Source organism: Lygodium microphyllum, chromosome 15 (genome assembly GCF_053477565.2).
Source record: "Lygodium microphyllum isolate KBCC chromosome 15, Lygodium_microphyllum_v1.1.10, whole genome shotgun sequence".
NCBI lineage: Eukaryota > Viridiplantae > Streptophyta > Polypodiopsida > Schizaeales > Lygodiaceae > Lygodium > Lygodium microphyllum.
In genome coordinates, this window is record NC_141149.1 from 77,533,619 (window position 1) to 77,557,532 (window position 23,914).

At 47.5% G+C, this 23,914-nt stretch overlaps 1 protein-coding gene and 1 pseudogene across 1 annotated transcript in view; one reads left to right on the forward strand and one right to left on the reverse strand.

Moving 5' to 3' along the window:
* LOC148024691 (uncharacterized) overlaps nucleotides 1-23,914 on the reverse strand; it is a 253,797-nt gene that overhangs the window by 67,371 nt on the left and 162,512 nt on the right. The window contains exons 9-13 of the mRNA XM_087694347.1: nucleotides 15,977-16,064; nucleotides 15,514-15,814; nucleotides 15,127-15,319; nucleotides 14,729-14,862; nucleotides 14,547-14,644 (exon numbers count right to left, since the gene is read on the reverse strand). Of these exons, the coding sequence (XP_087550473.1) occupies nucleotides 14,547-14,644; nucleotides 14,729-14,862; nucleotides 15,127-15,319; nucleotides 15,514-15,814; nucleotides 15,977-16,064 (814 nt within the window). The remainder of the gene's footprint in view (nucleotides 1-14,546; nucleotides 14,645-14,728; nucleotides 14,863-15,126; nucleotides 15,320-15,513; nucleotides 15,815-15,976; nucleotides 16,065-23,914) is intronic.
* LOC148024692 (uncharacterized) lies at nucleotides 6,170-8,149 on the forward strand (annotated as a pseudogene).

Sequence of the window (23,914 nt, forward strand, 5' to 3'; positions counted from 1 at the left end):
CCCCATAATTCCCAATCTTTTTCCAAAGGAAAACTAGGGGCAATGCCTCTAAATACTTGCTATGATGCCAAGCGTTGTAAGATGCGTGGATGTCTCAAACAACGGTAGATGTTAGGGAAAATATCCTCGAATGAACCTAAACCATTGTAAAAAGCTTTGACTTAACATGTAAGGCAACAACACTAGATCGAGCAATACTAGGCGTTGTATAAACTATTATTGAGCATAAACTCAAATGAGGCTTGGAGGCAGATTACTAAGCCACAATCACCTACATCCATCACAATCGATCATCATTTGGCAAATCTATCTCGAGTATCTCTACCAAGTCCCAAATCAGCCTCTCCCATCTGATCTTAGACCCACCAATTTGACACTATTCACCTCTAGTAGGTTCCAAATCAGTCCCCCATTACCTCTTTTATCTGATCCCCAAGCCACCACTCTCACGATATTCACCTTTAGCATGGTATGTAAAACTATTATGATGCTACACCATTTGAGTTTTACATATCATTTAGCAATCCAAGGGAAGTACTCCTCTTGCACCTCTACCATTCTCACTATTTCTATCAAATCCTTTTTCAAGGAAAATAGATTCTGTTAAGAATACCTTGGGAGAAGTACCTAGGGGTAAAACACAAGTATAAAAATAAGCCCATGAAGGACTACCAAGGACATCATAAGTCAACCAGACCAATGGGCTGTAATGTCACACTGTATAATACTCAAAGTGGAAAAATGTACCAAAGTCTCATGTATGTATAAAAACATCTCACCTCCCCTTCATACAGTTAGTACCTTGCAATCTCTCCCATCTCCCTAGAGTGTGTGTGTGTAATTGCTACTCAATCAAGGAAAGAGTCTCTACGTTAGAAATATCTCGTAGATCAATGGTTGCACCTTGTGGCCCAAATGAACCAAGCAATAATCCAAGAACTCAACTTCCATTTGTGGGAACGCCCCCCCATCCACTTTGCCAATTAGAATCTAAGGAATCATGCTCAAGTTTTGGCTCACAAAATAAGAAAGTAGAAACTCCCCTAAAGATCTGTATAAGCACTTATTGGGACTTTGTCAGTGGCCCAAGCTTCTACCACTCAAGTCAACTATCATAGTCTCAGAAGATGTGCAATGGAACACTGTCTAGTGGACTCTCCTTCACACCTCTTGGGCTTTTGGGAAGTCCCATAGGCAATGTCTAAGTCTTCTCTAGCTCTCTACATCTCACACATGCTATAGGAAACTTGCCATAGCAAAGCCATGTGCCAACTATGAAGCTCCTATGTCTACTGACCACAAGAAGAGTAAGGTCCTCTGGGTTTGAAGCTTTCGTCCAATCTCCTCAAAAAGTTGGTTAAGAAAGGCATAGATAGATCTTATTTATACCAATGTTGAATAGCAGTTGACTCTGCTATGATATTGCTCATCTATATCCTTTGGAACCTAGTAGCGTAGCCAAAGAAGGCCACGTCTCAAGGCTTATTGCAAAATGGGTACCTCCAAACCAAATCTCTTATATCCACCGCTATAATCGTTGTAAGTGTCTTCTATGGTATGCATAGTGTCTCCATCCCTCCACATACAATGACCCCATGCAAGTGGAGACCCATTTCATTTTATTTTATTTTGCAAATAAAGTCTGGCTAATTATATTATTTTAGAAAAAAACCCTGAATACAAAGAAGTGCTCATGCTCAACAGACTAGCTAGAGCTAATGTAGAGTCACAGATATATCAAGTATACAAGCTTCTCAAGGCGGTCTATAGGGGGGATAGGGGCAAGAAGCCATGGAAGGGGGGTGTATAGCCATCTGGAGCTGCCTGTGTGCATCACGAAAAACAGGTCCTGGCCGCCCTAAGTGTGCACGAAATGAAAACGGAGCTCCTGACGAGCTCGAGACTTGCGTCCTACACCTGGTCCCATTGGCCATGGAGGGAGTGGATGATGGAGGTCCATAGCTCTGCTAAAGTCGCCTATACAGAAAGTCTCCCCTCGCCAAAAACCTCCTAACACCGCATCTTCCAGATATACCATCCAATGAGACTCCCTACGATCTCCCATACCTCAGAGCGATCTACTGTGGGCTCCAGTACTTGGCAGATGGGTAGAGCCTCCAAGCCGACCACTGCGCATGACCCAGCCTCAATAATGAATATTATGTCATGCATCCGAGCCTTATACAGAAGGTGACGGCCCTGGCTGACTGCTTGCCAGCAGAAAGCTCCCCATGAGATACATCCAAGGTCGGGTGCTATATGGCGGAGGATGTGGCGTGCTCCTCTCCACACAAGCTGCGCCGCCTCACATGACCAAAGGTAGTGCTTTGGAGTTTCCAGGAGCTGCTATGTGCAGCATTTACGATCTCCATCCTTTTGCATCTGGGCTAACCAACTCCCCACCGCCAAGCCTCCATGTGCCACCAGCCATAATAAATACAACACCCTCCTTGGCCTCCAGCTGTCCCATAGGCGGTGCTAGAAAGTCCCTCGGAAAGCACCCATGATGCTGTGCTCCGCCCAATATCTGCTACAGGATGGTGCCCACTCCATGTCCTCCTACATCCTTGCCAATCCTAGCAGTGTACTCCAGGAACCTCGCTGGCTTCTTAGCGACCGCAGTGGCCGGCCATAGCCACTCTCCCAGATCCCACTCCAGCTCATTAAGCGGCCAGCCCTCCCAAATCCAAAGGTGCCACTCCCGGAGATCCTCCTAGAAAACATAAGGGTCTGGCCACCATGTCTTCCCTTGAAGGCCAACCACCCGAATCCTCCTCCGCGAAAGGACAACTATCCCCTCATCCTGCTCCCCTCTGTCAAGGGCCAGATGCCCCCCCTCCTGCATGGTGAAGAAAGTCCCATGTGGGGCGTTGCCCACTCTACTTGCTACCTGTAGGGGGATACCTGTTCGTGAAAACTTAGCAGCCCATACCTCCCCGGGCTCTACTGGCTCTCGTATTGGGGGGGCAAGCCACTCCCAAGGTATTGCTACGCCAATCTCCCTTCTCCTCAACTCAACTCCTCTCTGGCAACCTGATGCCTGCTGCAACACCTCCTCGTCCACCATCTTGTACACCTCCCGCCAAGTCCTGATGGTACGAGCGAGGCCGGCCTCCCAACCAGCCCATTGGATGTGGGGGCACTCACCAATCTGTACCCCATCCCAATCTCTAACTTGGGGGTTACAAATCACTGACTAGCGGTCAATATCCTCTTGGCAGCTTGAGGGGCTTTGAATTAGGGCCTTACGGAGGCCCTGCCACACACGAAGTAAGCTGCATAGAAAGGGGGATCTGGGGGCTGTGATCTAGGCCGTCGTGAAGATCCATCTCAAGGACGGCCTCCAATCACCGCCAAGCCTCGGTCTACTCTCCTGAGGCCTCTTGTAATAGGACCTTCCAGCTCTGGCCCCCTTGGTGTGAGACCGCGGACTACTAGTTTGCCCAAAAGGGCCAGACTCTGATACTCTAGGTCTATGATCCCAAGCCCTCCCTTTGACCGATGCCGATGATGGTCACCCGCGCCACCTTGGGGAGTCCTTGGAATTGTCTGATCCGACCTCGAGGAAGTTCCGCACTAGATGGCAAAGCTAAACTACACAAGATGAGGAGAAGCACCAACACAAGGCCATGTACCAAGCCATCGCTAGGACCTAGTTTACCACCAGGGCTCGGTCCGCTAGGAAAAGGCAAGCAATACTTTAGTAGGCCAGCTTCCTCCGAATAGATTCAAGGACTGGAAGAAACTCCTGGGCGAGAGTGATGTCGAGTCCCACCTGGAACAGTATGTAACAAACGGTCATCCCAAGTGTATGTCCCACTCTGTGCTAGAGTCCGGATTTGTAAGGAAACCAACCAACTTTTGCCAGTTGATTTTCGCTCCTGCTGCAGTACAAAACACCTCAAGAGCTAGTCTCACTCACTCCAGCATCAACTCATCGTCTTCTATGTAAAGTACTGTATCATCTGCATACTCTGAGTCTAACAACTCCGTCTCCTCACGGGAAGTCAGATGTCGCGTAACCCGCTTACACGTGACTTGAGGAAGTGAGACATCGCCTCTGCAAAGAGTAGGAACAGATATGGGGCCAAAGGGCAGCCTTGCCAGACCGATCTCTCTAGCCACAACTCCTCCCCTCGCATGCCACCTATGAGAATCCTGCTGGTCACTGATCTGTAAAGTGCAGAGACCTCGCGGATCCATGCCTATGGGACCCCAACCTCGTCATGGTGCCCTTTAAGAAGTCCTAGTCCACCCTGTCATAGGATTTCTCGAAGTCCAGGAGTAGTACAACCAATACACCCAATCCCTGACCACTGTGCAGGCCCACTCTCCGCCTCAAAGAAGGTGAAGACATTGCCTAGGATGCTCCTATCCTAGACAAAGCATGTCTGTGTGTCATGAATGATGTCTGGAAGCACAGGGCGGAGTCGCCTACCAATCATCTTTGCCAGTGCCTTATAGGCCACTCACAACAAGGTGATTGGTTTCCACTGGGATAGCTCCAACCGGTCGCCCCCTTTGGGGAGGAGACTGATAAGTCCTGCCGATAGACTCCTTGGCATGAGCTGAAAATCTCTTGAAAGGCCAATAGTAACGGGTCCTTCACCACCTCCTAGTAGGTAGTGAAGAAGGCCTTAGATAGGCCGTCCTCTCCCGAGCATTTCTGCCCGTCTTGTGTATGGAAAGACTCCTCTAGTTCCTTCTCTTTGAAGGGGTCTAGGAGGGAGTGTCCCATCCATAGTTACACGAAACGAGGTTTTTGGCATTTTAGAAATGCTACAGCGTTTCTAGAAACGGAAACGCCCAAGGAACGGCGTTTTTGCAGACTGTGATTTGGGGCAAAACTTTGGCCCAAACGTGAGCGCACCCCAACTCCCACATTCCATTTTCACCCGCAGCCCGCCTACGTTTCTTCTCTCCACTCTGTGGGGACTCGGACCTGCTCCTTTGTCGATTGAGGACTCCAAAGCCACGCACACACACACACACACCTTGCAAACATAATAAGGTTTCATCAACACACAAAACATCATTCCAAAAATATGGAGTGGCTTTAGTCATGAAGGTTCAAATCCTTCTATCCGTAATGGTTTAAGTCATTAAACTATGTAGATTTATTGAACAAAATCATATGAACAATCGTGATATTATTAGTTGCGGTTTTTTTGACTTTTTTGAAATTTATTCAATTTTCCATTTTGTAAGCACGGACACACACATTCTTTTTTTTTCGTATAAGGTAATTGTATTAATTACGAAAAAAAATACAAGATTACTGGATTACAAGATACATGATGACACAAAGCCATCATGTGAAGAGGTTTTCTCTTTCTCTCTCTCTCTCTTTTTTCTGATTACAAGATACACGAGGGCCCTAGGCCAACGTGTGGGGAAGCCCCGTAGTAATGTACTTCTCTCTCTCTCTCTCTCTCTCTCTCTCTCTCTCTCTCTCTCTCTCTCTCTCTCTCATCTCGAATCTTCTATCTCAAATTTCTGTGTGGTTGTAGGTTGTAGCCTGTGAATCGTGATTCTGATTCGTGAAGCTGTGACCATCTCACACTGCAGCCTGGGCCCTGCACTCATCATGGTGAAGGATGCTGCATGGGATCATGTGACGATTCTCACTGAGTATAGAGGTGGTGGTGGCTCCAAGTGATGGAGATGTAATTATTGTGGCATTGAAAGAGGAGGGGCAGCCACAAGGATCAAAGATCATCTTGCACATGTGGCAAATAAAGACATAGGCCCGTGCCCAAATGTACCCGCAGACGTGAAGGCTTCTCTTCAAGCATGGAAACTCAGTCGGTTAGGCAATCAAAGTGCATCAGTTATAGGGGAGAGGGGAGTAGATGATGTAGCTTCTGCAACAATAGAGCCATCAAAGAGGAGTAGAGCTAGATTGGAGTTAGATGCAGCTTCAGTGGGAGGGGCTGGGGGGCCGGGGCCTGGGACGCACAAGACTCCATTGGCAGGGTCCACTAGTAGTGGAAGTGGAGTTGGTATAGGTACAGTGGAAGGGCCGGCAAAAGGGTCACTTTAGAAGGGAAGCATTCAAGCAAGCTTGCAAAAGCAAGCTATTCAAGAGGCTACTAGGGAGCTCACTTGTTGCTTTATACAGTGTGCTATACCTTTTTATGTATTGCGAATGCCACGATGGAGAACAGCCATGAGGGCCGTTAGCCGTATTGGATGCGAGTGGGAAGGTCCAAACTATGATGGTATGCACACACGAGGCTCAGTTAGAAACATTGAAGGCCACTTGGGTAAAGTATGGATGTACTGTGTTATGTGATGGGTGGACAGATGTACGTAAACGTAGTGTCTATAACATTCTAGTGTCCTCATGCAAGGGGACAATGTTCTTGAGAGCCATTGATGCTTCAGTTCCTGGTACAATGATCACAAGCTCGTACATCTATGATTCTATGGGCATATACGCACAGCCATTGAGGAGATAGGGCCAGAAAATGTGGTGCAGGTGATTACGGATAATGGTTCCAATTGTGTTTCCATGGGGCAAATGCTTGAGGCTGCCTATCCCAAGATTAGATGGACTCCGTGTGCATCACACTCTCTTGATTTATTGATGGAGGACTTGCAAAAAATGAATTGGGTAGACACTATTCTTACTACTACAAAGTCCATGGTGAACTTTGTCACCAAGAGGCCTAAAGTGTTGAGCATCTATCGTGCACACAGTGACCTTGAGTTGCTGAAGCCATCTAGCACACGCTTTGCGTATATGTTTATAGTTGTTGAGCGGATTGTGCAAGTGCGCTAGGGCTTGATGTGCACAGTTGTGTCTAGAGAGTGGTCAACCATGCCTGAGCATCAAGATACACACTATAGGGCTTTTGCACGACAGGCTATGGATGAGACATGGTTCTTGGAGGCTGAAGCTTTTGTGAAGTCCATCAAGCCTATCAACTCCGTTTTACGCATCACTGACATGGAGGGGAGTACCATGGGATTGTTGTATGAGTACATGGATAAGATCGGAGAGGCTTTTGAGAGCAATGCCTATCTTTCTCGCTCAAAGTAAGTTCCTTTTAAAGTTTTAACTTTTTCCATTGTGGTATTAACTTATTTTTAGAGTCTAGAAGACACTAATTGTGTACGTATTTATGATTGTAATTTGTTATAAACTTATGCATGTGTCAATGTAGGATTGAGGAGCTTCAATGTGTGTGGAACACGCGATGGGATTGGTTTCATAGACCAATCCATGTTGTTGCACACGTATTGCATCCTCTATGGCGTGATAATAATCAATTGTATGCTAATCATGTATGTCAAGTATTTCTCGATCAAGTGACAAGTGTGGCTTATTGTCATCTATTATCTATATTATATATTAAATCGGGGTTACATATTTCCTTGTATCCCTGTTTCCCCGTTTCCCCGTTTCTTCCTAGAGACGAAACTCCGTTTCTACCATTTCCCCACCGTTTCCATTTCGCCGTTTCTGAAACTCCAAGTAACTATGGTCCCATCTCCTCTGTGACGAGGGACGGGATGTGATGCCAGGCCTGCTGTCTATATCGCTATCCTCTAGCTGAGGCTGTCTCCTGTTGGAAAAGGCGTCTGTAGTAGTCGGTGGCAATCTCCATCACCTCATCTGGACTAGGACGAGTCCTCTCATATTGATCTCAAAGGCTACGTATCTGCTCTCCTGAGGTGCGAGGCTAGTGCACCTGGAAAAACTCCCTGCACATCGTGTCCCCCTTCCATGCCCAAAAGGCTGTTGAGGTGCGGAATGAGAACTCCAAGCGTCTGTCATCTAGGCCGGCGATGGCTGCTCATGCGTGCATCTCCTGTGCGTGGAGGATGGGATCCTCTAGTGCCTCCTGTAGTAATCTCTGTGTGGCTACTAGGTCTCGCCGGAGTGCTCTCTCCTCCTCCTAGCTTTGCTGCCTTGCCGGTAGGGCTGCCTCTTGGCAGATACTGCTCGATTCGGTTAAGCCCTTTGCAACCTCTCTGCGATCCGGTCCCTCCTGCCCCACTCCCTAGTCGAAATCTGCTTGATTTGTCTCTTCACCTCCTCCCTCTTGTAGATTGAGTCAGGGATCTGACAGGATCGTGTGTCTAGGGAAGATGCTGGAAGATAAAAGTGTCAGGAGAACCAGACAGTGGTCGGACAAAGTGATGCCAGTCAACCGCCCTACCTGGCCTTCGCGAGAGCATCTCCACTCTCCCACATAGAACTTGTCCAACCGCTTCAGCAAGACTCCGCCTAGCCGCTCGTATCCCCAAGATAAGTTCAACGACCTCTCCCTCCTATGGAAAGCTGGGTCTCTCCAAGCATTGCGTGCTTCTACTGCCATTAGGAAGACTTCCCATGCCTCCTGCTCCTCCCTAGCCATGCCCTGGTAGTTTCTGCCTCTGCCTTGCTGGTCCTTTAAGGCCTCTAGGTTGTTGAAGTCTCCTTCAACAATCCAAGAGTTCACCTCTGGGAGTCCTGCTGCAATCTCCACCCAGAATCTGCTGCATGCCCTAACCTCAGTAGGGGCATAGACATTGAGGACTCCAGGGCACGACCCCCCAATATCCAATCTGATCCATAGAACCCTCCCTGCCACAATCATCCCGTGGTCCTGTACACAGGCAGTGAGCCTTGGGCCAATAGAGGTGCATATGCCTCCATTGATACCGTGGGCATTGATCGCGTGCTCCCAGTAAGTGTGTGAACTGCCCTATCTCGCTGCCCGTTGCGTTGCCTGCTACCCCGCCTCTTGACTATTCTCTCACGCCTGCCCCTGCCCGTCACCATCGCCGATGCCCCCCCTTCCCCGCGTGTGGCCCCGCCTAGGCCCTCGCTTGTGGCTCGTTGTAGTATCTGCTAAGGAGGTTGCAGAGGTCCTAGCCGAGTTGAGTAGTATCTACCAAGAGGCAGCCATACAGGCCAGGCAGCAGAGTTGGGACGAGGAGAGAGCACTCTGGCGGGACCTGGCAGCCATGCAAAGATTATTACAGGAGGCACTAGGGGATCCCACTCTCCACGCACAGGAGGTGTGCGTGCGAGTAGCCATTGCTAGCCTAGAGGATAGACGCTCAGAGTTCTCATTCCACACCTCAAGAACTTTCTGGGCGTGAAAGGGAGACACGATGTGCTGGGAGTTTTTCCAGGTGCACTAGCCTTGCACCTCAAGAGAGTAGATACGCAGCCTTCAAGATCAGTATGGGAGGACTCATTCTAGCCCAGATGAGGTGATGGAGATTACCACCAACTACTACACATGCCTTTTCCAACATGAGACAACCTCAGCTAGACGACAGGGATGTAGACAGCAAGCCTTGGATCACATCCTGTCCCTCGTCATAGAGAAGATGGGATGCTCCCTCCTAGCCGCCTTCACAGAGAAGGAACTAGAGGAAACTTTCCATACACAAGACGGGGAGAAATGCTCGGGAGAGGATGGCCTCTCTAAGGCCTTCTTCACTACCTACTAGGAAGTGGTGAAGGACCCCCTACCAATGGCCTTCTAGGAGATTTTCACTTCAGGACATATGCCAGGGAGTCTTTCGGCAGGCCTTATCAGTCTTCTTCCCAAAGGGGAAGACCAGTTGGAGCTTTCCCAGTGGAGACCGATCACCTTATTGTCAGTGGCCTATAAGGCACTGGCAAAGATGATTGGTAGGTGACTATGCCCCGTGCTTCCAGACATCATCCATGACACACAGACAAGCTTTGTCCAAGATAGGAGCATCCTAGAAAATGTATTTACCTTCTTTGAGGCAACAAAGCGGGCTCAACATAGTGGGTAGAGACTAGCTATACTTCTCTTGGATTTTGAGAAAGCTTATGACAGGGTGGACTGGGATTTTCTAGAGGGCACCATGGTGAGGTTTGGTTTTTCCCAGGCTTGGATTCATAGGGTCTCCGCACTTTATAGATCAGCCACCAGCAGGGTTGTCATAGGTGACAAGCGAGGGGAGGAGTTTCGGCTGGAGAGATCTGTCCGGCAGGGCTGCCCCCTGGCCCCGTACCTGTTCCTACTCTTTGCAGCAGTACCTTAGGAGTTGAGGAGAACGGAGATAGATGCAGCAGTACCTTAGGAGTGGCTTGCTCCCTCGATACGAGTGCCGATAGAGCATGAGGAGGTATGGGTTGCTAGGTTTTCACCAGCAGGCATCCCCCTACAAGTGGCAAGTAGAGTGGGTGGCGCTTCACCTGGGACTTTCGTCACCGTACAGGAGGGGGGGCGTCTGGCTCTTGATAGAGGGCAACAGGATGAGGAAATAGCTGTCCTTTCATGGAAGAGGATCCGGGTGATTGGCCTTTAGGGGAAGACATGGTGGGCTGGACCCTCTTTTCTTTTGGTAGGAGCTCAAGGAGTAGCGCCTTTGGATCTAGGAGGAAAGTCCACTTGATGAGCTGGAGTGGGATCTGGGAGAGTGGCTATGGCCGGCCACTGTGGTTGCCAAGAAGCCACCGAGGTTCCTAGAGTACACAGCGAGGATTGGCAAACACGTACTGATGCAGGAGGATATGGAGTGGGCGTCGTCACGTAGCAAGCACTAGACGGAGCCCAACATCATGAAGGCTTTCTAACGGACCTTCTGGTGCTACCTATGGGATAGCTGGAGAGACCAAGGAGGGTATCGTATTTTTTATGGCTAGTGGCCCATGGAGGCTTGGTGGTAGGATATTGGCTTGCTTAGATGCAGGAGAGAGGTTGTAAGCGCTACACACAGCAGCCTCTGGAAACCCCAAAGCACTGCCTTTGATCATGTGAGGCGGCGCAGCTCGTGTGGAGAGGAGCATGCCGCATCCTTTGTTGTATAGCACCCAGGCTTGGATGTATCTCATGGGGAGCTTTCTCTTGGCAGGCGATTAACCAGGGCCGTCACCTTCTGTATGAGACCGGGATATAGGACACGATATTCATTATCAAGGCAGGGTTGTAAGCAGTGGTCGGTCTGGAGGCTCTACCCATCCGCCAGGTACTGGAGCCCACAGTAGACCGCTCTGAGGTATCGAAGATCATAGGGAGTCTTACTGGTTGGCATATTTGGAAGGTGTGGTGTCACGAGGCTTTCAGCGGAGAGAGACTTTCAGTACAGGCGGCCTTAGTAGAGCTCTGGACCTCCATCATCCACTCCCTCCGCGGCCGATAGGATCAGGTGCAGGGCGAGTTCAGGGCTTGTCAGGAGCTCCGATGTCATTTCATGTGCACTTGGGACGGCCAGGACCTGTTTTTCGTGATACAGGCAAGCAACCCTAGATGGCAATATACGCCCCCTCCATGGCTTCTTGCCCCCATTCCCCCCAGACCGCCTTGAAGGCTTGTATACATGATGTATTTGTGACTTTCATCAGCTCCAGCTTGTCTGTTGAGCATGAGTACTCCGTTGTAATCAGGTTTTTTGAGTAATATAATCAGCCACATTTTACTTGCAAAAAAAAAGTGTGTGAACTGCTCGGGAGTACCTTACCTTCCCACCGAGCCTGGGCGGGAGTGAGCTTGTGCTCTTGTAACAGTAAGATATCGATCTGTCCAGCAAGGGCAGGTTGCATCTCCTGCCGAACAATCAACTTCCTTGAACCACGTGCTCCACTATAGTGGAGACTATTCACATTCCAAGATGCAAGATGTAAACTCATAGGGAAACCTGTGACTGAACAATCTGTTCGGTGTGGAAGCTGCTAATGAAGAAGAAGAGCTATGAGGCATGCGGATATGCTTCGCTGCTGGCCTCAACGGTGAACTTCATTCCCCCATGGTAGTCCTCGGGCAGTCGGACCATGGGGGTGATGGATGTGCCCAGAGGTACTGCCAGGGCATATACCAATCAGGCTGAGAAGTGAGACTCTGTACACTAGTAGAAACGGGCCGCCTGTGCCAAGGGCTACTTGATCACATCCATCGGAGCTCTCCACTGCGAAGGGGCTCGAAAGATGATGCTCAAATGTGGGACCTTGATCCCAGCCCACCAGTTGATGTCCATCATGCAACCTGGCCACTACTGGGAAAAAAGTGCCTCCTCCTCCCATCCACTGGGGGATGTGGTCTGCCACTTGGCTCTTCACCTCCTGCTCTATTTGTGTCATTGTCCAGTCTCCTATGTGAGAGGTCTAAAGGAAGAAAGCATAGTTTGGTCCATCTGGTGGTGCTAGTAGATGGACCTTGCCGCTCCTTGACTTGCATACCACGAAGATTCCCACTTCTAGGCGTAGTGGGAACTCTTCACGCTCTGTAACTCTCAGGTAAGACTACGGCTCACTGCGAAAAAACTCTTGTGGTAGCAGCTATGCTTGTCTCAAGAAAGTCTGACAAGCGAGATGGGCAGATGAACTAGTGGTTGTGTGGGGAGGGAGGGGGGGGCTAGACTGCCAATGAGTGGAGGATGTCCGCGTATGGGGCTCCTCACCTCCTGGGGGGGGGGGGGTCACCTGTGGTAGCAACTACGCTTGTCTCAAGAAAGTCTGACAGGCGAGATGGGCACATGAACTAGTGGTTGTGTGGGGAGGGAGGGGGGGCTAGACTGCCAATGAGTGGAGGATGTCTGCGTATAGGGCTCCTCACCTCCTGGGGGGGGGTGGTCACCTGTACTGCATGGGGATCAGGAGGACGGGTCGGCAGGGGTGATGGTAGGAAGGGGGAGAATCGAGGGATGAAGGGGTGGTCGAAGGTGCAAGGCGGGTGTGGGGGAGGGCCGGTAGCTCTAGAGGGGGGACACTATGGGCTAGGGCCGGGGGGGGATCGTGGGGGGGGGGGGGGGGATATGGGGGATGTGTGGCATGTGATACCTCCGTGGGGGGTAGATGTGTAGGCCTGTGGTCTTGCTGGGTGGAGCGAGGAGGGGGGGCCGTGTGGTGCTTTGTCGGGGAGGCAACGGTCGCCCTCCAGCTCCCTGCTTCCATGGCTGTCTGAGGGGCTAACTCAAGCCCCCTTGCCGTCTTCCTCTCTATCATCTCTAGACCCGTGTAAAGCCGTCCGCATCAACCTGTGGGCCTGTCGGCGACGAAGCTGCCTTGGCTCCAAAGCGCGTGCACTCTACTACCTAATGCCAAAAGTCATGGCAATGTAGGCATTGCCCTAGAGCTAACTTGCTGCTTGAAAGAGTGTCTACCTATCTCAATCTCTAGAAACTGTGGTAAATTCTTTGTCTCTTTCACTACCACCCATACCTTTGGGACTCCTGCGGTTGTCATTGCGTCCGCAAAAGAGGCGCGAAGGACAGTGCCGAAGAGTCTCCAAAGTCTTCCACTAAGTGCCGATACTCTATCGCCAATCCGGGGAAGAGTAGGGGGACCAGGTGTCTAAGGAAACTGTTGTGGAGCGCGAATGCCTCCACTGTGAAGCCACTATACCAGGGAACCATGTAGATGACCCCCTTCATGGAAGCATAGGGTGAGCTAGCCACTAGCTCACGGGCTATGTCTCTCGAGGTGAGTCGTACCATGAAGATCCCTTGACCAATTAGAATTGCCTCCATGATCTGCGCTGTGTCGATGCATAGTGTGGAGTGAATCCAATCTCAAAGCTGGGCCCTGGATGGGGAGTGTCCTACTACCTTACCAAAGATTGTTGTTTCTTTCAGCTCCAGTTCTGTGGCACAAACGGCTAAGAGCTATTCCTCAAAGAGGACGATGCGCAAGGTGTTTGATTGGGAGGCACTCGCAGAATGCACTAGTGTCTGACCAGAGGTTTCCATTGCGCGTCCTTGCTAAGAACCTACCAAACATGCTGCTATGCTACCGGGGGGGGGGGGGGGAGTTGCTATAGAGGGAGGGAGCAACTAGAGGGGAGGAAGGGGACGATAGCGAGGAGGGGGGGTCGGAATGCTTTTCCGACAATGGGGGAGGTGCTGGACACTACTGTAGGCCGGCTCACAACGGACACAGTTTGGGTGTTGGGCTTGCCGGATAGGGCCAAGGCCGTAGGATGGAAGAAGCAGGGGATCAGGGCGGAGGAGGTGGGGGGTCAGGGTGGAGGAGGCAGGGGATCAGGCCATCAGGTAGGAGAACAAGGTGGGTTCAAGCAGGGGAGAGCTGGCAGAGGGTGGAACAGCAGGCAGGCGTGGGTGAGGCAAAGGCAGTGCTGGGGGGGGGGGCGCCCACGCTAGGGAGCAGCACTCCACAGGGGGGAGCAGGTGGAGCAGAAGGCGGGGGAGAAAGCGGAGGAAACAGTGCGCCACGAGCAGCAGCCGTGGGGGGGGGGGGGGGGGGGCGCTGGTACGATAGCGGGGGTGGAGCAGCAGCGCACACGACGGCAGGGAGGGTTCAGGTTGGGGCCGTTTTAATGACCCATTTCAATTATGGATTCAATGGAGAAAATATTATCGAAGATCCTTGCTAATAGGCTTCAAAAAGTTTTTCCAAAGTTGATTCACCCAAGGCAATATGGTTTCATCAAGGGATGGAATATTATGCACAATATTTTATACGTTCAATTGGAGATAGATTGTCAAAGCTTTTGCCATCCCCACCCCAACACATGCACACCTAAACTCCATATCCTCACTAGGAATTTTTTTATTTTAAAAAATCTTAGTCAAGGTAAAGAATAATGAATAACAAAGAAGTTTGACATTCTTACCACAAGCTCTTTCCTTTCTTCTGTTGCCTTCTATACTGAACAAATCTATCTATATCCTCATTTTTAATCTTGAAGCACGTTTTGATGTCTATCACCATCTGAAAGATCAACAGGATAATTTCAAGATCTTTGATCTAACAGCAAAAGCATAGACCTTTAAATAGAACTACCAGAAGCTGTACATTTGATACATCTCTGTCTTCAATGTCATCTTGAGCCTCTTCTTGGTTTGACAAGGCTTCTATCTCTTCCTCATCAGAAACGATCCCTATTAATTCATTGGTGCTGCAATCTCTCTTTTTCTGATTTCCCTTTACTGTTGATGAGCAAAAGAGAAAAGCTAATGGTCCTTTTGCATATCCAGCAACTAAGAATATTTAGAGCATCTTCAATATGTGACAACGATAACACAATGAATGCAATCTTACAAATTTTTAACCAAAAGAATAATTTTAAAGGACTGGTGTTAGATATGAGTAGATATTGCTGATCATTCTGGCGATGATTAATCATGTCATGCTTACCAAAATTTGCTAAAATGTGCACAAACAGGTAGTTCATTTTCCTGGAAAACCCGCACCTTCTTGACCTGTGTGCTGAGACATATTTGATTCTGAAGTGGTAAGGCTTGTAATGATCGAACTTGCTTCATTTCTTGTGTGCATGGGCTCATCCCCACCATGGGAAATATCAGTGGTAAGGTTTAACACATGGGATTGTGATACAGAAGCCACTATTCCACACGAGCTGATGGCACCTTTGATTGGATGCACCTGTTCATCCTTCTATTGCTGAGAACTAGTTCTTCCAGATTGGGAGAGATCATATTCACGTTTCAGTAATTTACTGGATCTCAAATTACCCGTAAAAAATAAAATAATAAGTATTTGCAGCTAATCACCAAACCTGACTTCTTTGCAAGACTTTAAGAACAATGATTTGCTAAATGAAGAATTTAAAACATTGCCTCAAGAGTTAATGGAGCCCCCTCAATCTTCTCAAGGTTGCAACTGACATCAGCATCACATATTTCTGTACTTTGCTTCAGCACGTCTTCTGTTGACTGAGGATCCTTACAGCCTGTATTTGTGACCAAAACTTGTGCACTTTGCTTCCACATGATTTCTGTTGATTGAACTTCCTCCTCGGGCTCTTCAATATCAAATATCAAATCATTCATAATGGGTGATATGTATTTTTTGAAAGGACTTAAGTCACCAAAACCGTCTTCCTCAAGGTGTACTTCTTCACATCTTTGCAACTGTGTGCTGCAAAAAACAAATACAATATGGCAGAGAAAAAGAAATTGGCTCTTGAACATCTCTTTCTCTGGATTTTGGCCCAAAACACATTCAAGACAAAACTACCAAGTTTATCAAAGTGAACTTAAATCTTTTAAGAGCTCAAGTGAGTACAATGAGAAACACTACCTGAGACAAATGATAGTGAGAATGTCTACATTGTCAAGAACAGCTTCCTCAACCTTTGGGATCCCAAGTACAAAAAGAGAACATGGGCCTGCTTTAAATGCAGACTATTCTTGGTCTAATTAAAATCAGTAGCCAGACAAGATAGCTAAATGAAATTATCCACATGCTCACTCTGTTGATCTGAAACTTATGGATGCTCATACTCGATATTATAACAGCATGCCCAGTTTGTGATAGTGTCCTCACATGTTGGAAAGCTTAGAATTTGGTTATAACTCTGTTACATTGTATTCTAGTTCTTCGGAAAAGCCAAAACAATGTATCTTAATCTAGTCTTTTTTTATCTAGAGAAAAGTAAAAATTCTATTAACACACCTCGGAACAAAATGTCCCAAGGCAAAAAACCAAGTACAAAGAAGCCCTGTCAGGAACTTCCATATCAAAAAAATTATAATAAGGGGAAGTCTATTACAAAGCTTGACTGAATAGCCAATCAGGAGGTCTATAATGCCAGGTCATGTGGGTCTGGAAGAGAAAAAAGTTGCCAGAATCCCATGTCCTGAGAAAAGCATCTCTCCTCTTCCTCATAGTCTCTAAGCTGCCCTGAGTTGTCTCCCATCTCCCACATAGAGTACGCACAATCTTTGTCCAAATCGTGGAGAGAGTATCTGCAGTAGATATGTCCTAAAAATCAATAGCCTGGCTACATCTGGCTGTCCATCTGTACCAAGCAATAATGCCAGCTATGAGCTCACATTTGTGACAATGCCCCTGTCCATACTGTCTGTGAGAAATCTGGCATGAAAGTCCTGCCCCGAGATGAGATAAGGTTGACACTCGTGTACATCCTCATACCCGCAAGCTGGGCCTCTGTTAGTGACCCATGCAATTGTCTCTCACATAGCAATCATAGAATATGTAATGCCATGAAACACCATCCTAAGGACTCTTGTCCAAACCTCTTAAGCCACTAGGCAATCCCATATGCAATTCCTCTGAGTCTCCTCATGCTCCCCACATCTAGTGCAAGGAATAGGGTCTCTACTGTAAGCAAGCCATGTACCAACTGCTACACTTGTGTATGCTAGTAACCAAATAAATGTGAGAGTCTGAGAGGATTGAAGCTCAGCTGAGAGTGCAGTAGACAGTGTAGAGAGTGAAGCACCACACCCAATGCAATAAACTGAAAGAATGTAATCTGAAAGTACAAAGTCTAACCCTTAAACCTTAGGGTTGTAAGGGGTGTTCACACCCGAAAATGTGTGCAACATCATAAGTGCCTGTAAATGTGTAACATAGGCACATAGGAAAAAAGAGAATAAGTCTAGGGGAAGAAACCTCTCGTATGAAGAGTAAAAAATGCCCCAGTGTCCTATTGATCACCAACACTCCTCTATGAGCGTAGGCATGAGTGAAACCCAACAAACCCCCCCTGGAGTGAAGACTGATAAAAAACACAAGGATCATCCGCCACCAAAGGAGATCAAATTTAAAGATGTCTACCACATTACTGGTGGTTGGACAATAGACAAGGTTGATATCACTTGAATGTAGCCTCTCTCTAACAAAGTGATAATGTATCTCAATGTGTTTCATGTGAGCATGAAACACTGGGTTTCGTGCCACTGCAATGGCACTCTGACAGTCAATGAACAAGGGAGTAGGCTTCGTAACAGATACATCCAGATCAGCTAGCAAGCATCTAATCCATACACATTTAACTATGGTAGTGAAAGTTGCCTTGCATTTAGCTTCACATGATGATGTGGCAACAGTGGATTGTTTCTTGCTAAGCCAAGATATATAAGATGAGCCAAGAAAGAAACAATTGCCACTAGTGGAGTGACGTGAAACAAAATCACCAGTCCAATCAGAATCACTGTAAGTATGCAAGTGCAGTGGTCTCCCCTTGGCATAAAGCAATCCAAGAGATCTAGTACCCTGCAAGTAACGAAAGACACACTTAACAACTTGCCAATGTGACATGCGTGGCTGATGCATATATCTGCTCAGGGCTGAAACTGCAAACAGTATGTCCGGCACAGTGTTGCATAGGTAAATAAGGCATCCAAATGTTGGAGCATATGTGTGTATATCAAACAAATCAATGTCATCAGGGTTTTATCTTTGTATTCAGGGTTTTTTCTGAAGTAATATAATTAGCCACACTTTATTTGCATCATGCAATGACAACTAGGTTCCATTGGTGTATAGACAGACTTGCAATTCTGTAAGCTAAACCTCTCAAGGAGTTTACCAATGTATCTTGACTGTGATAAACCAATACCTCTAGCATCATGTATTCATTGAATGCCCAAGTAAAAATGCAAAGACCCCAAGTCTGACATCTCAAAAGTTGGCTGCAAATTTTGTTTAAATGCTGGAATTTAATCAGCATGTGTCCCTGTAAGCAAAAGGTCATCAATATATAGAAAAATGATCAACATGGATCCTCTCTCTTTACATACGTAAAGGGTAGACTCAAACGAGTTGTTTATAAACCCTTGGTTGAGTAAAAAAGCATCAATCTTTGCATACCAAGCTCTAGGAGCTTGTTTCAAGCCATATAAAGCCTTTTTCAGCTTGCAAACCAAGTGTTGGGATCCCTCAGCTACAAAACCAATGGACTGCTGTACATATACTTCTTCACAAAGCTCCCTATGTAAAAATGTAGTTTTAATATCTAACTATTACACAATCCATCCAAAGTGGGCAGCCAAAGCAACCATAGACCTGATGGTAGTCATGCAGGAGGTAGGAGCAAATGTCTCCTCATAGTCAATGCCTTTCTTCTGTGCATAGCCCTTAGTTTATCAGTGGATCCATTTGTATTCCTTTTCAACTTGTAGACCCATTTTGTTCCAATGGCTGTAATATCCCTCGTGCCCCCTGTACCTTCCCCATAAGAAACCCCCCCCCCCCCCCCCCTTAAAATTTTTAAAATTTACACAAATTTTTTTACTCTCCCTCTCTCTCCCCCTACCGACTGCAAGGCGGGGAGAGAGAGAGAGAGTGTGAGTAAGAGGTAGAGAGGAGGGACATGCAGCCCCCCCAGGTGGAGGGTGGCGGTTGTGAACAACTGTCTCCCCCCCTTACCACCTCCCCCTACCTTATAAGGAAGCCCCCCCCCTCCCCCCTGGTGGACGTTGCCTTCAACAACCCCTCCTTCCTCATCATCAGCAAGGCCCCCTCCCCCTTGTGGCCATCGACAGGAAGCGCCGCCCCCCCCCCCCCCCCCCCCCCTCCCCCCTCTCTAGCCGTGAGTGAGAGAGAGAAGAAGAAGAAGAAGAAGAAGAAGGAGAGGAGAAGAAGAGAAGAAGAAAAAGAAGAACTTGTTGACAGTTTTGGCCCTAGGGTCCCTAAATTCCTTGCGAAAGTCCATCATTTGGTCATCTAATCCTTAGGGTGAGAACCCTAGATCATTCTTACACGGGCGACTTGATAACCCTAACATTTCGTGAGTGTGGGTAGAACTTTTAAGATCGAAAATATTAAATCGGCATCCCAAGTAAGATACTAAGCAGAATTTTATCATAGCTTAACCCTACCTAGCACATTGAGGTGACCGTCATATGCTAACTAATCGTATCTTTATGAATTTCATGTAAGTTACTCAATTACACGCGAATTCTTAGTTGATCTAACCAACCCACGATTAAAGATGATCTTCCCTTTAAAGACGCAAATACTTTCTTCTAAACTTGCAAGTATTTTCCCTAAAAGATGTAAGTAACTGCAAGATGTGTGAGATGTATCATTCCATGCAATTTCAAGACCCTAGACCTTTTTTCCTTTATGCAACTAAAGGATCTACATTGATCTTTCTTTTCCTTGCCCTATACTATAATGATTGACATTCAGAGCTAATTCTTATAAACCCTACGTTGATGCATCGAATTCAAAGCTTTAGTATTTTAATGAAGATGCATCCTTTCCCAATTTCGAACTTTGATAAAAGAACTCTATGCATGGATGTATCATTCTTTCATGACTAGATGCCAATGAATACATCATTGATTTAATCCTTCTTTTATCGCTTATCTCAACCTAAAATGTAACTATCATTGCATGCGAATTGCATAATATATGTTTTATTGCCAAAGTTCATAAATCTTTTCCTTTCAATGCAACTATTTAGACATCATCTAGTGACCGTCTACGATTATCTTATGCACGAGTCACAACCAAGAATTTATTACATAAGTGTATTATGTGTCATAAGCCCTATCCTTTGCGATATGCAACAAGGATGCCTTCGCACAATTTCATATTTTAACTTATGCAACATACGTTCAAAAATGTGACTACCCTTGACCATGGAAATGCAAGTAAATGCAAATACTCGTCATGCAACTAAACTTTGTAAATCAAACGAGTATATAAATTCTCCGATGCATTTAAGTTTCCTATATGAATTAAAACATGATTTGTGCATCCTTCCCATGCGGGGATATTTTTCGGAACCTGGGCATTCAAAATCGGGACGTTGTACACTCTCGTACTTTGGGTGGAAGCTCCCGCGTGCGCTCCTCTCGACTTTTGCTTAGGAGCCATTGACGAAGTAACTTTCGACTCAGCGAACTCCCCCTTGGCACCCCTTACGAGTTTCGAAGTTGCTACTGCCCGAGATCTCCTTTCCTGCACAAGAATCGGGCAAAAGAAGAAGAAGAAGAAGAAGAAGAAAAAGAAGAAGAAGAGAGAGAGAGAAGGAGAAGAGAAGAAGAAGAAGGAGAGAGAGAGAGAGAGAGAGAGAGAGAGAGAATATTAACGTCTCTAAAAGGCCAATGTGGCCTATGAGACCAAAGCAGTACATACAATGATGGTGTGTTTCTCATCAGGAACAAGAAAAAAGATGAAAAACATGCCTATAAGATTGAAAAAGGAAATGAAATAGTGTCCTATAAAAAGGGAAACATGTCAGTGATCTGAAAGTGAGAGTAGAGAAAGGAAAACTCTCCATCAATGATATGTTTGTTCTCTAGGGAGGTGTATCTCTGCATGGCTGAGGCGTCTCGGCATCTGTCTCCTGTGGCGCTCAATGATGGCTTTAATTTGTCTGTGGTGTGGATGTCTAGGCCTTCGTCCGGGTGGACGTGGGCGCCTAGACCGGCTAAGTGCCACTGCTCTATCCAAAGGGACACCTACAGAAGATGAGGTCCAATGATGATGTACTCCTGTAGGTTGTGTGGCAGTAGTAGTGGTATCTGCCATACTCTGTCGTGTATCAGTGAAAAAGTCAGTGACTGCTCTCTGTCTATGTGAGCCGAGCTGTGGGGGCCTCCTACTCTGTAGAATTGTTGCTCTGCGCCTCTGGAGCTCCAAGAGGAAAAATCCCAAGCATCTCTGATCCTCAAACTGCATGATCCGTCTCAGGGGTCCAAAACCCTCTCGAAACAAACAGTGCTATCTACCTCGTATGTCATAATATACAGTGCATCGGCAGATGTAGTGTTCCTCTGTCTCTGGCTCTCTGTCGCATAGTGGGCATATGCGTTCTTCTGTCTGTATACCCTCCCATCTACCTGTCTCAATCCTCAGGTGGTGGGATGAGATGCAGATCTGACCAATAACTGTGCGTAGTCCATGAGGCAGCTGTGTGTCCATGTAATTGGGTCGGGTGATGAAACCATCCTCAGATACCTGAAGGAAGTGAGTCTGGTAGTGTGCCATCCTTGTGCCATGGGGGGAGGGGGGTCGGATCTAGGTCTTCTCCGTATCTAACTTCAGTATGTCTGCTCTGATCACATGGTTTAGCTCTGATCGGCTTAGGTCAAGTGTAGGGCAATTCAGGCTATAGTGAAAGGGGGGTAGTCTGTCAATCTGCAGCCCATGTAGACTCATCCATGTACTCATCTGAGCATACCAACAGTGTCTGTCACCGTCTGCTTGCTAGTTGTCTAGAAGAGGCCAGGGCTAGCCGTGGGTATCTATCTTGGGGGAGCTCCCATAGTCTATGTATGAAAGTCATTGCCTGAACCAAGGCCTCAACCACCATGGGTGATGCTCCCAACTCAGCTCTGATAATCTCATGTGGGGTCGAGCTCTTCGCTCGTATCATGCGTGAGATCATCATGACCAGTGATCTTTCCATATGCTCCCATCCGTCATAGTATAATCAGGAAGTCTTTTCTGACTCTGCAACGGAAGATGTTCTCAAAGCCACTGTGGACCCGAAACATGTGTTGCGCTCCTTTTCAATTTTTTATGAACATGCTGTGATACTCTTCTTCACTGGTCGGATCCCACTCCTTTCCCGTATTCGCCAGTGGCTGCAAAGTCTGCTACAAGGGGAATGTGTTGAAGAGATTTTTATTGGGTCCCGGGGGTTTTTTGAAGTGCTGTTGAAATCTGAGACGCACCGTGCTCCTCCCCTGTCTAAACTGCCATTGTTCGTTGATCGCCGTTTGGTCCATGTTGTGCCATGGCGCCCAATGGCAGATTTTCAGCGCCTGCTGCAACGTGAATGCCCTGTGTGGGTTGAAGTGAAAAATTGTCCGGCTGTTTATTGGCCACTGTTAAAGGACGCCATGGCCACTGTGGGCACTGTTCTGGTCCCCCCAAGCCTAAGGGCCATGAATCGCAACCGTCTGTGCATGTTATGGGACACTGCTCGGAAAAGGCCTGCGTGGTTACGTATCAATTGCTCTGGCATGCATCCTTTACATTTTCGTTTGAAATGGGGCAACTTTGTAGGACATTGCTTTTTGTGTGAAAAATTGGGGCATTTCATGGCCGAATGCCCAAAGAAGCACCACACTTCAGATGCTGAGCATGTTGCGCTACCTATGGAAGACATGGTGTGTGATACTCTGTCGCAGGATTCCACCCAGCCACCTCAAGTCTTGGACAAAGGGAAACAACAGGTCTCGGGTTTGGATTCCCGTGGCAATGACTGGGTGGATGTACGCACAAAAAAAGGCAACAAGCTTGTTGCTGGCATGGTGGATATTGTGCCTACTGCCTCATCAAATCCCATGCGTACGTATATGCGCAGGAAAGAAATATTGTCTTCAGAGCACTCTACTCCTGCTATGGTTTCTTCTGCTCCCCGTCAACAGCCACCTAGGAGAGTGTATTTGGATGGTCCAAAGGCTAAGCTGGCTTTTGATACTAAAGGTAACGTCATTACCCCATGGGATCGTTGTTATCCCCGTCCCAACTCCAAGTCAGCGGATATGCCATCTACCTCCAAAGCTGGTCGTCAAAACTCTTTTGCTGTGTTAGCCGAATTTTTGGATGACGGAGTCCTGGACATTCTCGCAGAAAAGGTCAAATCGAGGCAAGCTGTGCCTCGTACCTGATTTTCTTTGGAATAGACATGAAGATCGCCACGTGGAATGTGCGAGGGATTTGCTCTCGCCACAAGCAACATGCCCTATGGACTGTATTGCATGAGAATCAGTGCGATGTCTTGTGTGTTGTTGAGCACAAGAGTCACGGTGAAGCAGGAAAAGTTGTGGATTGCCATGGCTTTTGTTTGTTCTATGCAGGGACACATACCAGGCAATATTCTGGGGTGCTTATGATTGTACATGAAAAATATCAGCCGGTTCTTATTAAGAATGATGTACATGGCCGCTTTGTGGTCATTGAAGTTTTATTCGAAGGAGAGATCTTATGGTTACTCGGCCTCTATGCTCCGAATGATCCTTTAGCTCGCCGGGAGCTTTGGCATACTTTGCAGACTTCCTTGTCTCTTGGCAGACGGGGTTTTTTGATGGGGGATTTCAATATGTGTGTTGATTCTTCATAGTCCACATCAGAGCATTCGGTAATGGATGCGCCAGAACGTCGTATATGGCAGGACTTGGCTCTTACCGTTCTTCAGCAAGATCTCTGGTCCTGGCTGCACCCTTCTTCTACAGGGTTTACTTTCCATTCTGCCCAGTATGCTACAATATGGTCGCGGTTAGACCGCATTTACATCATGCAGAATGA